Genomic DNA, 13375 nt, shown 5'->3' with positions numbered 1-13375 from the left:
GGAATTGAACTCAGGTCCTTTGGAAGAGCAGGCAATGTTCTTAACCGCTGAGCTATCTCTCCAGCCCCCATGTTTTCTTTATGTGTCATCTAAACTATAACAATGTCAGAAGTTCTTGAGGACCTGGGGAAGATCATACACACAGCATGGGCAAGCTTACTATGTTTGAACACCAGTGCAACAAGGAATAAGAAAAAGATGGGGTGCAAGGAATTGAATGAAGCAAGGAAATTATGCAATTTATGAAAGCAAATATAGTCGGTCATGGTGGCACTCGGGAGGCAGAGGCAGGTGGATCTCTGTGAGTTTGAAGCCAGCCTGGTCTACAAGAGCTAGTTTCAGGACAGCCAGGGCCACACAGAGAAGCCCGGGGCGGGGGGGGGGGGGGAAGCATATACAGGCCAATGAGATGGCTCAGTGAGTAAAGTAAACCGAGATTCACATGGTAGAAGTGAATAAACTCCTCAAAGTTTGACTTACAACCCCCCACCATAACACCTCATCCCCCACATACAAATAAATAAAAATGTAAAAAAAATCTTTTTAAACATCACATCACACACACACACACACACAAAATTTACTTAGCTCTCCAAAACTGGTGAATAAAAGGGACATTCCTGTTTATATAAAGTCTTATACTAGTCTCTAAACATACTAGTCCCCTTTATGAACAAACAGAATCAAAGAAGCAAATCTAAACTATTAGGTAAAGATTGTTTACTTGGTAGCCAAAGACTATTCTTAAGTATATTTTATATCTTAGTTCTAGGAGTACAAAGTGGGTGATTAAACATTTTCATCCAGACACTTTGAATTCAAAGATTAAGAACTTGGACCTTGTTTACATTATTTCTAATGATAGCTCATTCCACAATCAAAACTGGTACTAAAAAATGCTTTTCATTCTGAGAGAAAAGGCATATAAGTAAAACTACTCTGAAAGCAAAACCTGCTCTGCTATTTCCAGGGTTTTCTAACCCTTCTAAGAACGGTAAACTAGAAGTCAATATCATTTAACAATTTTTGTACTAGGCACCAACTTGCACCGCCCAGTGCCCTCTATCCACAGAGAGTACAAGCTACACAAACAGCCCCGAGGAGAATGGACATTTCAGCTAGGGATGGGGATATGAATTTAGTTTTGGCTTGAGAATCTTTTGGTCTTTTCTTTCTATATTGCTTTGAATTTCACAAATGAAGGAGTGAATTATATCTATAAAAGCTGGTACTAATATTTTCTGTACATTGGAGTTTATATTGCAGACTTTTTTGGAGAGCAATCATACTGTATAATCAAAATTTGTAACACTGTTCATGGTATTTGAGCTGGACATTCCAAACCCCAAAGTCAAAGATACTTTCAGAATGGATATATTACTGTTGCTTCTGTAAAAGTTAAAAACTTAAACATCTTCTAATATGGGTTTATTAAATATCTTGTGATATGATATGACTAGATAAGCATGTAGAGCAGCTCATTCTGTATCATCCCACACCAAAGTCAAGAACTTTGTCCATCACTTTATTTCTAGACTGAGAAAATGCCTGGTATATGGCAACCACTCAAAAAGTTTGCAAAATAAATCATCTGAATAATTTTTAAGAAATTAATGAAGAAAAGTTGTTAACTAGAAATAAAATAAAATCCCCTAACCATCCATTTACTTTACTGGAATTCAACTGTCCAGATGAAGGAAAAGAGTAAGAAGAAAGGCAAACTTTAAATATCGGTCTTCCCCAGAGTAAAGATTTTAAGAAAATGCTATTCTGTCCCTTTAAAGATGCTCTCACATTGAACATACTAGCCACACATGACTCTAGTATATAAACCATGACTTTAAAAAGAAACCCATCATATACCCTCTAATGCAAGCCAACTACTTCATCAGAAAACTACTTTTCTCCAAAGATTTCCAAGAATGATTCTGACTACAAAGTTTGATTTAGATGACTTTAGACTCTGTCTCTAAAAAGCAAACAAAAAATGACCTTAGAATCCAGATATCATCTCTAAATAAAACACAGTTCTAGCATATGCCATGCTGAAACACACACACACACACGGTAAACATGCACAGCATTCTTAGTTTTATTTCCTACTACTATGACTTCTTTACATTTACTAAAGAAATGCTCAGAGTCATTGGTGGTAGCTAACCCCAGTACTTGGGAGGCAGAGGCAGAGGCAGAGGCAGAGGCAGTTGGGTCTCTGTGAGTTCAAGGTCAGCCTTGTCACAAAGTAAGTTCCAGGACAGCCAAGACTACACAGAGAAACCTTGTTTTGTAAAACCAAGCACACAAATGCTAGATTTGCTATAAACCACAATTTACCCTAAAGCAATACTACTCCACAGTGTATTTATATTTATTCATGCAACACATTATTTACTTTAACCTAGGGCTCTATGCTATTTTTAAAAGATTCTTGGAGCTGGTGAGCTAGCTCTGATGCTAACAGTACTGACCACCACACCTGAAGATCTAACTTCAGTTTCTTGTACACCACAGCATGAATTCAGCCACACACACACATAATACACATATACAGATGCACAAAACAAATACAATTTTAAAAACTTAAATGTTGCAGAATATCTGTACACTGTGAAGATGTGTTGCTGTTCCTGGTATAATAAAAAAGCTGGATGGCCAACAGCTAGACAGGAGGTATCAACAGGACTTCCAGACAGAGAGAAAACTCTGGGAAGAAGAAAGGCAGAGTAGCCATTCAGACAAGGAGAGGAAAGAGAAGGTGCAAGATAGAAAAGAGGTAATGCAACGTGGCAGAACATAAATTAATATAAATGAGCTAATTTAAGTTATAAGAGCTAACTAAGACTGGCCTAAGATAAGATCAAACTTTCATAATTAATAATAAGTCTCCAGGTCATTATTTGCAGGCTGACGGTCCAAAGATAGTCCAACAAGGAAGTCTGCTATACTGTATTCATTTTTATGTGTATGGGTGTTTGGCCTGTATGCATGCCTGTGTGTCATGTCTTTGCCTAGTAGCTAGGTAGTAGCATACAGAGAAGCAGGAAAAAAACTTTGGATCCCTTGAGACTGGAATTACAGACATTTGTAAGCCTCCATGTAGGTGCTGAGAATCAACCCATGTCCTCAGGAAAGCAGGCAGTGCTCTTAACCACTGAGCCATCTTTTTACCCCACATAAATCCAATTTTAAAAGTAAAAAATTTTATTGTAACTCTGATTGTATGTTTTTCAAAACAAATTAAGGAAATCTTAAATTTCCAATAAAATTCACTTAAGTTCACATGAAATAATTTTTTTAAATTTTAAGTTAAAAAATATCCAAAATAAAGTACCTGAACATCATAGAGTGCTACGATATTTTCATGCTGAAGTTCCTGGTAAGGAAATAAAGAATTTAAAATATTATTACATAGTCTGATAATCTTAATATATTTCTAGTATACAAATAAAACTCATTTCTATATACACCTATACTATTTGTAGCATGTGATACCTTTAGTAACAGCTTAGAACAAGTCAGCCCATTACAGAATAAAAATGTGCATCTGATCAGACTTTACTTGAGAACTAAATTTTGTTTTTACCACCAGTTCTTTTTTAATGATGTATCTTATTTATCTATTTGCCTGTACATGCACAGGAGTTCTTGCCTGTTTGTATATCTGTGCACCGTGTAGTGCAGAGGCCAGAGGTGTCAGTGTCCCTGGAATTAGAGTTATGTAGAGCTGCGACCTGCCAAGTGGGTGTCAGGAAGTGAACCAAGATCCTCTGAGAAGCGATTATCTCTGCGGCCCATCACTGTTCACTTCTTAGACTTCCAATAAGTGTTGTTTTCCAAACAAATGCCACGATTAGTATGGTGGCAGATTGTCTACTAGCCTTCAATTTTTAACGTTTCAAATAGTAATAAAGGCATAAAAAATTCCAAAGTGCTTTTAAAAAACACTATCTGTCAGGTGGTGGTGGCGCATGCCTTTAATCCCAGCACTCGGGAGGCAGAGGCAGGCGGATTTCTGAGTTCGAGGCCAGCCTGGTCCACAAGAGCTAGTTCAGGGAAACCCTGTCTCGAAAAACAAAACAAAACAAAACAAAACACTATCTGCCTGAAATATAATTCATCACTCAAAGAACTTTTCTTTAGGAATCATAACTTCTGCATCATTTCTCCCATCCCACGAACTGTAATTCTTATCAAAAATTCTCTGCAGAATGCTTTTGAGGAAAGCAGATGCTGGAGGAAGTTTCCACGATCAAATTAGTCTGGAAACACTGGGGTGAGGATATCAAAACCAGCAGAAAATTTGAGCCAAATGTTTGTACAGACAGTCACTAAACAAAGTTCACCAAATATATTTGACTATGGACTCTTTTTTCCTTTTCCCCTGAAAGTGCCTTACTTTGATAATGCTACAGGCTGTGAGCAAATCTAAAAATTAACTTCCTTCTGGAGCTGGCTCAGTGCTTAAAGCACTGGCTACTCTTACAGAGGACCTGACTTCAATTCCCAGACCAAACATGGTAGCTCACAACTTCCTATAAATTCAATCCGGGAGATTCAACAAACCTCTTCTGGCCTTCTTGGGCACCAGACACTTACACAGTGTATTTACATACCTACATGCAGGTAAAAATACTTATACACATAAGGCAATAAAATAAACAAACCTGAAATAATAATGAATATTAAAAATAACTTCTATTTATAAGGAGCAGTGAACACACCAAGTTCTCCTGTTTCTCTCTAACACTTAAGGATAACATAAAAAATGTCACCAGAGGGCTGGAGAGATGGCTCAGTGGTTAAGAGCACTGACTGCTCTTCCAGAGGTCCTGAGTTCAATTCCCAGCAACCACATGGTGGCTCACAGCCATCTGTAATGAGACCTGGCGCCCCCTTCTGGCATCTGGGCACACATGGAAGGAATGCTGTACACATAATAAATAAATCTTTTTTAAAAATGTCAACAGAGCCGGGCGGTGGTGGCGCACGCCTTTAATCCCAGCACTCGGGAGGCAGAGGCAGGCGGATCTCTGTGAGTTAGAGGCCAGCCTGGTCTACAAGAGCTAGGTCCAGGACAGGCTCTAAAAAAAAGCTGCAGAGAAACCCTGTCTTGAAAAAACCAAAAAAAAAAAAAAATGTCAACAGAAGACAACAAGATACTAATTGTACCTGTGTACCTGTGTGGCATTCAAACAATAACTAGAAGAAATCATAAGAAGTTAAAATCATTCTTTACAGAATCCCTCTGTTTGGCCAAGAGTTACAAATTATCTATTCTTAAAAATAGCTTCAAAGGGGGCTGCAAAAAAGACACAATGGCTGAGCACACTTGATGCTCTTGCAGAGGACTCAAGATCAGTTCCTAGCACTCACATCCAGTTCCCTGAATTCCAAAAGCCTCCACTGGCCACTGCATTCATGTGTATGTTCGCACACGTAAACAAACTTTTCCTAGCCACCTGGAGGCAGAAGTTGGCATATCTCTGTGAGTTTGGGACCAGCCTGGGCTATCCAGTTAGTTCCAAGTCAACCAAGCCTATGTAGTAAGACCTTAACTCAAAATAAGTAAATAAACAAACACATATTTGAAAAATATCTTCAGGCTATTCAATATTTCAAAAACAAAACTGAGCATGCAAAAATGAGCAGCAACTAAAAATTACCAAACTTTTACCCAACTTTAAATGTTCATGTTCATTTAACTCGGGGTAACTTTTAACCTAGTATGTAACTGTACTATAAAATAACATACCTTTAAGATTTTTATTTCCTTTCCAAGCAGAATTTGTGATTTTGACAAGTTCTTTTTATTAATACTTTTAATAGCTACCTCCCAATCAGTTTTCTGAAAAGGAAAAACAGTGTTATGCCTGAAAATTATAATACAGAAATGATTCAAAAACAATAAAAACTTGTTAAGTGTAAATATATTTTTAGCAAATCAATGTACATACAGTACTAGGGAAACATGATAAAGATCACAAATCTCAAACAAAAAATGGTTTGATAAATGACACAATACCAAGGCAATGTCCTACAATATAGCCAGTAAAAGTAGTAAAAACAATGTAGCATTAGTTGAAAAAAGTTTACAACTATATGGCATTATGGAGAAATGTGTATATAAACTTGGGAAATGATAGGGTTCAACGAAAAGTAGCTTGGCTGGATTACACTTTTTTGTTTGTTCTGTTTTTCTTGAATTTTACGTTACTTCATAATGAATGAGAAACAGTACGTTTTAACAGGCCCTTTGACAACAATCAAAACAACCAAGGCCTTTTGCAAAAAATTATTTCCACTCCCTATGTGCCGTTCTCAAATTCTTTAGATTCTAAAACCTCGTGTGACCCTACTTGCGAAACAGCGACTAGAAAAAAAATGTTTGAGGCTTGAACTTGCATCCACGTTGTATTATTAGAGTCAAACTATCTTTCCCACTTGGAGTTCGTCTAACTCAAGAAGGGGAGAGACCGTACAGGGCACCCCGGACACGGAGGAAAGCGATACCATCCTAGTCCGAGAAAGTCGCAGGCTAACGGGAAACTCGCCCGTTTTCCGCTGGGCGTGCAATTATCCACCTTAAAGGTGACAAGCTACGGAAAGCCCGGGGCGGGGGAGAGGGGACAAAGGTCCACCAAGCATGAACCCGGACAAGCACATTGCACCATGCAAGCACTGGGGTCTTAATCGCCTCGGGACCACTGGCTTCTCTTCCCAGGCGTACTCCGGTTACCCAGCACACTGACAGGGAAGCACAGCAGTGACCCGCCGCTGGTCGGTAGGTGGAGCTCAGCCTAGCGGCTCCGGCCTCCAAAACAAACCCTGAGACAGTGACAGCAAGCACAAAGGCAGGCCGGCTAGGGGCGCCCAGCTCAGCGGACGGGACCGGGGCGTCGGCTCCCCGGCCTTCCCCAGACAGCGGGTGAGCGGCGCTCACCTGGCGGTGCCGCCCCCGGAAGACCACAGCGAAGGCCCCGTGTCCCACGAGGTCCCGCTTGCTGTACTCGAAGTCGCCCACCACCTCCATGGCCGCGCCCCCGGGACATAGAGCGCTCGGGTGGGCAGCGTGGCGGAGAGCCGGGATCAGCACCGCGGGCCCGAGGGCCCGGAGCGCGCCCAGGGGCGGCGGGACGGGGGCAGCCACGGCCCCGGGCCCGGACTGACGCTCATGCCGAGAGACCCGAGCGGAAACGGGGCTGGCCGCCGCGCGGAGCTGGGGTCAGCGAGACCTGGGCCCGACCGCTCCTCATGGCCCGGGCCGCCGTCGGCCGCGGGGCTCTGGCCAAGCGGCCTGGGCGCTGCCGGGCAGAGGGCACCGCCGCCGTCACTGGGCGTCCCTGGAGCTACCCGCGCGCCCGGCAGCGGTGCAGGGCCGGGGCCGCGCCATCCCCGCAGGTGCGACCGCCTCGGCTCGGTGCGCCCGCGGCGCTGCTGTGTGGCGGCCGCCGCCCTGGAACCCGCACAGCCGCGGTGGCAGCGCCTGCCTGCTTCGCGGGAGCGGCTAACGCACGCGCGCGCGCCGGCCGCTCCGCGCCGACTACCGGCCCAGGGCGACGTCAGCGCGTCTTGTAGGACGACGCGCCCTGGCCTGCTCCCTCCGCCGAGAAAAGGAGTGCGCGCTCCGGGACGCGGCGCCAGGCACCGCGGCGAGTCCACCGTCGCTGAAGCTGAAGAGAGTTGCAGTGCGTGTGAGGCCACAGCTGGTTAGTTACCGGCGGCTGCGGACTCGGCGTCGGCGCCTGGGCTGGCTAGGGCCTGCCCCGCCCTGACCCGAAGCCGCCCTCTAAGGGGCGGGTCTTGAACTCCGGCCCGGGGGAGTAGCTGCAGACACCGAGGGTCTAGCGCAGACAAAAAAACAAAACAAACAAAAAAAAAAACCAAAACTCCAAGGACACGCCTTTCCAATCCAGACGGCACGCAGCCACACTTCCCACTGAAGGGAGAGAGTCTGTCAGGGATCTGCGCCCGTTGCAAGAGGGAAGGGGGCTAGACTTCTGTGGGAGGTTCAGAACCTCCTTTGAGAGATTGTCTGGTTATCCAATACTGTGTGCCTTTCTAAACAGAACCGTCTACCAGTTTCCCTCAGCCTCCCCCCCCCCCCCGCCTTTGATGATTGTTGAGGTGACAAATTGTCAAATTCTGCTCAAGAAAGTATCTTACAAAATCATGGTAAATAACATGGGTGACCCTGTAGCTTAGGTTTTTGGGGTGCTGTTGTCCGATTATGTCAGTTTCATCACCTCTCCCTGAAACCCACCTCTCTTTTTAACAGATTTTACTTTTATGTGTAATGGTATTTTACCTGCATGTATGTCTGGGCCCTGCAGGCGTACCTGGTGCCTGCGGAGGCCAGATGATGGTACCAGTCCCCAGATGTGAGCCACCATGTAGGTGCTAGGAATCAAACTCAGGTCCTCTGGAAGAGTAGCCAGTGCTCTTAACCACTATGCCATGTCTCCAGCCCCCCTAAAACTCATCTTGACAACCAGGTAGAGACCCTAAGAATCTCCCACTTTGAGACAGCTCAGGGATCTGAAAGCAATGTCTCTTAGTCAATGTTCTGTTCCTAAGGACACAATACCACAGACTCAATAAGTCCATTTTCCATTGTCAGGACAAAATGCCCCAGGCTGGACACTTTATGAAGTAATGAGATTTACTTAGGTCACAACTTTGGAGGCTGAAACTCCAAACAGCAAAGCGCCACTCTGACAAGGGGCTAGTGGAGAAAGGCTTCTCAGGGGACTATGGGACAGAGAGAGATCACACTGCCAAGAAGCCAGAGTGTGGGAAGAGACTGGGGCGTGGCTCTTTTATAACAACCCTGGAAAGAAATGGTATCCAGGAGACCTACATTAATCCCTTTCATGGGCACTGCCCGTGATGATCTCTCGATTCAACTCCGACCACACACTGAAAACCAAGCATCCAGCGCAAGAAATTTTGAGGGACACAAACCATCCAAACCATAGCACTAAATTATAAAAGTTTATTTTGGCTTGTAGTTCCTGTCCGCAGTGGAGGGGCTGTATCTGGTGATGGCGTTCTTGCTGGCAGAGTCATGAAGTGGCGCAACCACAGGGCACCCTCAGATGAGATCTAGGGACGACTTGAGGGGACCTGGGCAAGCCGCAACCTTTTCTCTCTCCGTGTTGAGGATCAAACCCAGGATCTCACACATGCTAAGCGAAGTGCTCTCACACTGAGTTATGTATTTATTGTGATTTTGCTCACTTATGTAAAGGTCAGAGGATAACTTGCAGGAGTCAGTTTTCTCCCTCCACCATGCGGGACCCAGAGATGGAACTCAAGTGGACAGAAGGTAAGCACCTTCATCCTATCAGATAAGCCGTCTCATGGGCCCTCCCTAACTGCTTTTATAGCAGACTCACTCCGAAAGCAGCATTAGTCTGATAATCTCATGAGTGGATTTGTCTGTTCATGAGGACAGTCCCATAGTCACCTCTCACAGACCCTGGTCCTGGTCCCAAATCTCCTGTTTGAGAAGGAACGAACTATACTCAGGCCGTGGCACCTTTCTTCCTCCAACCATCAAAGTGTGGGGCTTTGGATTCCTGCTTCCCTGACTGCTCACTTCTATCCTTACAGAAAAAAAAAAACTGGCCCAGGTGTTGTGTTCAACATAAAAACTAGCCTTCAGAAGCTGAGGGCAAATTAAACAACTCTACACTTGCATTTTAAAAATATGGAGTGGATTCCGAACCTCACTAATAGACTGCAGTTTATCTCTAAATGTGAGCACTTCATAGGGTGTAGGTTTAACATGATAGCACTCAGTGAATGGGAGATCGTTGGTTCCGAGAGGCTGTGGGACCTTGTACAAGCTCCTCAACTTCCCAATCTACAGTTCCCTCATCTATAATCTGGGGATAAGGACAACTACTATTTGCCTGGGCTGTTTGGAAGATTAAATCACAGGAGTGGGAGAGACCACTCAGCTGTTAAGAGACTGTAAGACTCTTGCAAGAGGATCCAAGTTCAGTTCCCAGCAACACCAGGGGACTCGCAGCTGCCTGTGTCTTCAGTTCCAGGGGATCAGATGGTTTTTTTTAGCCTTTGCAGGCACGCGCGCGCGCGCGCGCACACACACACACACACACACACACACACACAGAGAGAGAGAGAGAGCGAGAGAGAGCGTGAGAGAGAGAGAGAGAGAGAGAGAGAGAGAGAGAGAGAGAGAGAGAGAGAGAGAGAATTAGGGAAATAAAGTATAACTGTTTGGAATATTATCTAGTACATAGAAAGTCTTATTTAAAGATTATTTAAAAATAAAGTATCAAAGCCACCTTTATGCAGCATCTCCCCAACAGAGACCAGGGCCCTCAGAATTTCCCCCCTTTTCCAATCACTCCCCAGGTGGTTTTCAAGTGAACTGAGCCCAAATATTTTAGCTTCATAATTAGACCCACCAAGGGCGGTTTACAAACCTGGAGAGGTCGCTATCTATAAACTCTGAAGAGACAATGAGTGTAAGGTATCTGAGTGCAGGGAAGCAATGGAAGAGTGCGATCGTATTGCTGGTCAATCTGACAGGATAGGCATCACTTAGGAGACAAGCCTCTAGGCTCACCGGTGAAGGAACTTTTAGATTAGATTAGCTGAGTATCGTGATTCGGTTCATTGAAGGGAGGCAACTACTCTTGAATGGCCAGCACTGTTTCCTGGACCGTACCAAAAGAAGAAAGGCAGCAGGCAGGGCACAAGCGTTCATCACTCTCTGCTTCCTGGCTGAAGATGCCACGTGAGAAAAGCTTTATGTAGCTCCCAGTACATAAAGCAGGGAAGTTGGGGCAGAGGGAGCCTGAGAAAGCAGTCACACATTGTATCCACGTTGGAAAACAGAAAGCTCGAGTACATGCAGCCAGCTCGAATTCTCCTTTTACTCAGTGCAGGAGGACCCCAAGCCAGGGAATGATTCTGTCCATTTTCAGTCTTCTCACATCCACGGTGCTCCCAGGTGACCCCAGATTATGCCAAGTCGACAGCTAACACCACGGCAGATTGCTTTTGTCAGGATATTTTACCACAGCAATAGGAAAGTCACTACCCAGGGTAGAGATGACACAGCTAGCGTGGGGCTGGCAGCAGCTCCCACAGTGTGTGATGGCAGCCAGACCAAAGAGCACAGAGAACCTGCCCTGTACCCAGAACAGCCAGCTTCAGTGCAGCGTCCTGATTTCCCAGAACAGCCAGCTTCAGTGCAGCGTCCTGAGTTGTTCCCATTGGCCTCTATACTCTCCAGGAGCAGTACAGAGCCTTCTTGCTGCTCACCTCCCTGTCCAGATGAGGCCACACTGGCTTGGCCGAACACACTGTGTACACACGTCTTTATCTTTGCTTTCATCTGGGATACAAATCACAACCCGTGAAAGTCCTAGCGAAGAGCCTCTAAATTCCCGGCGTTAGCCAGTCATCACTGTGACAAAGACCCAGCAACCAACTTCAAAGGGCAGAGGTTTATGTTTGACTCCTGGTTTTCGAGGTTCTGCTTCGTGGCGGCTGGCTGGCTCTATTGTTTCTCGATGAGACAGAGCATTCTGGTGGAAGGGTGTGGAAACAAAGCTTCGTACTTCATGCACTGAGAAACAAGGAAAGGAAAGGAAGGTCCAGGGACAGTCCTTGCAACTGTGTGTCCAGTGAGCTCCTTGGTCCAAACATCAAGTTCCCATAACCTTAGTAATACCTTCAAGCTATAAATCCATCAACAGACCAAGCAATTGATTAGGTTGGAGCTCTTATTACTCAACTGACTCTCAATGATTAGATCCAGCTGGGAACCAATCCATCAACACCGGAGAGTTAAGATGTCTGTATATGATGTCATTGAAGATACATTCCCACATTAGGACATTTCAAGTGTCAACAAGCCACTGCTGGGTTCTTACTGTGAAACTTTATCACGCCTGTATCCACAGGCCAAACATAGGCAGCTTGCACATACTGTAATGATCTTTTGTTTATGTTTTAACAGGAGTGATAAGGCTGGGTGGAGAGTGGAATATAAGGCGGAAGGAGACGAGCTCAGGGAAGTCTGAGGCTTGGTGGAGACAGATGGAGACTGGAGATGCAGTCTGAGGACAGGACCGCCCCTTCGGTCTGAGCAATGGTAGAGGTAAAGGAACTCTCTAGTGACTGCCCTCTCTGCTTCTCTGATCTTCAGCATTAACCCCTTTATCTGACTCTGGGTTTTTATTATTACGACCAATTAGAATTCATGCTACAACATATAGTTTGACCTTGAGGTTCATGATTTTTAAAAGTGGGTGGGGATAAAAGCAGGAGAAATTTTGCTAAGGGGATGTTTAATTAGGACTATGTAGGTAGCAACTAATAAAGGCTGGATGTGAAGAAGTTAAAAGAAGGCAGCCTAGGAGCCAAGAGATGGCTTAGAAGGAAAGGTGCTTACTGCCATGTCTGATAACCAGAATTCAATGCCCTAAACCTGCAAGGTGAAAGGAAAGGACTCATCGAACTCCTATGGATTGCCCTTTGACCTCCATGTGCATATGGTAGCATATGTGTGCTCCCACATACATACACACATATACTCTCTAACACAAAATAATGTGAACTTTTTGCTCACCCATTTTTGTTTCTCTCCCCCACCAAATGCTGGTGTAAGCCCAGCACTTGGGAGGTGGAGGCAAGAAGATCAGGAAAAGAGTTCAAGGCCATCTTGGCCTACGTGACCCTCTTGTGTCCATCCTCCAGTTGCTGGAGTTACAGGTGAATGCCACTATGCCCAACATAAACAAATCTTATAAAATGATATAGTAATCAACTTCAGTCTAGGAAAGTACAGATGCAATGTTGACATTGTGTTGTAGGGAGGGGGCCTGCTTGTTTGTCCTGGCTGCCCGGCTAGCTTAGCTCCAAAATAACCACACAGAAATTGTATTCACTAAAACACTGTTTGGCTTGTTAGCTCTAGTTTCTTATTGGGTAATTCTTACATCTTAATTTAACCCATTTCTGTTAATCTGTATATCACCATGTGGCAGTGGCTTACCAGGAAAGATTCTAACCAGCGTTGGTCTCAGGCAGAGGATCCATGGCTTCTCCCTGACTCTGCTTTCTTCTAGCATTCATTTCTGTTTTCCATGCCTACCCAAGTTCTGCCCTATCAAAAGGCCAAGGCAGTTTCTTTATTCATTTTTTAATATTTACTTATTTATTTATTTATTATGGATTCAATATTCTGTCTGTGTGTATGCCTGCTGGCCAGAAGAGGGCACCAGACCTCATTACAGATGGTTGTGAGTCACCATGTGGTTGCTGGGAATTGAACTCAGGACCTTTGGAAGAGCAGGCAATGCTCTTAACCTCTGAGCCATCTCTCCAGCCCCAG

At 44.7% G+C, this 13375-nt stretch overlaps 1 protein-coding gene across 3 annotated transcripts in view; it reads right to left on the bottom strand.

Annotated features, from left to right (window-relative positions):
• Ulk2 (unc-51 like autophagy activating kinase 2) overlaps positions 1–7302 on the bottom strand; it is a 77915-nt gene extending 70613 nt beyond the window's left edge. The window contains exons 1-3 of one of the 3 annotated variants that reach the window (XM_038325932.1): positions 6941–7302; positions 5753–5845; positions 3332–3373 (exon numbers count right to left, since the gene is read on the bottom strand). In XM_038325932.1, the coding sequence (XP_038181860.1) occupies positions 3332–3373; positions 5753–5845; positions 6941–7030 (225 nt within the window). In that variant the 5' untranslated portion in view covers positions 7031–7302. The remainder of the gene's footprint in view (positions 1–3331; positions 3374–5752; positions 5846–6940) is intronic. The other 2 variants (XM_038325933.1, XM_038325931.1) reach the window with 2 other exon arrangements.
• Between the last annotated feature and the right edge of the window lie 6073 nt (positions 7303–13375).

Source organism: Arvicola amphibius, chromosome 4, assembly GCF_903992535.2.
Source record: "Arvicola amphibius chromosome 4, mArvAmp1.2, whole genome shotgun sequence".
Classification (NCBI taxonomy): Eukaryota; Metazoa; Chordata; class Mammalia; order Rodentia; family Cricetidae; genus Arvicola; species Arvicola amphibius.
Note: the sequence above shows the minus strand (reverse complement) of the source record. Positions and strands in the feature narration are given on the sequence as shown.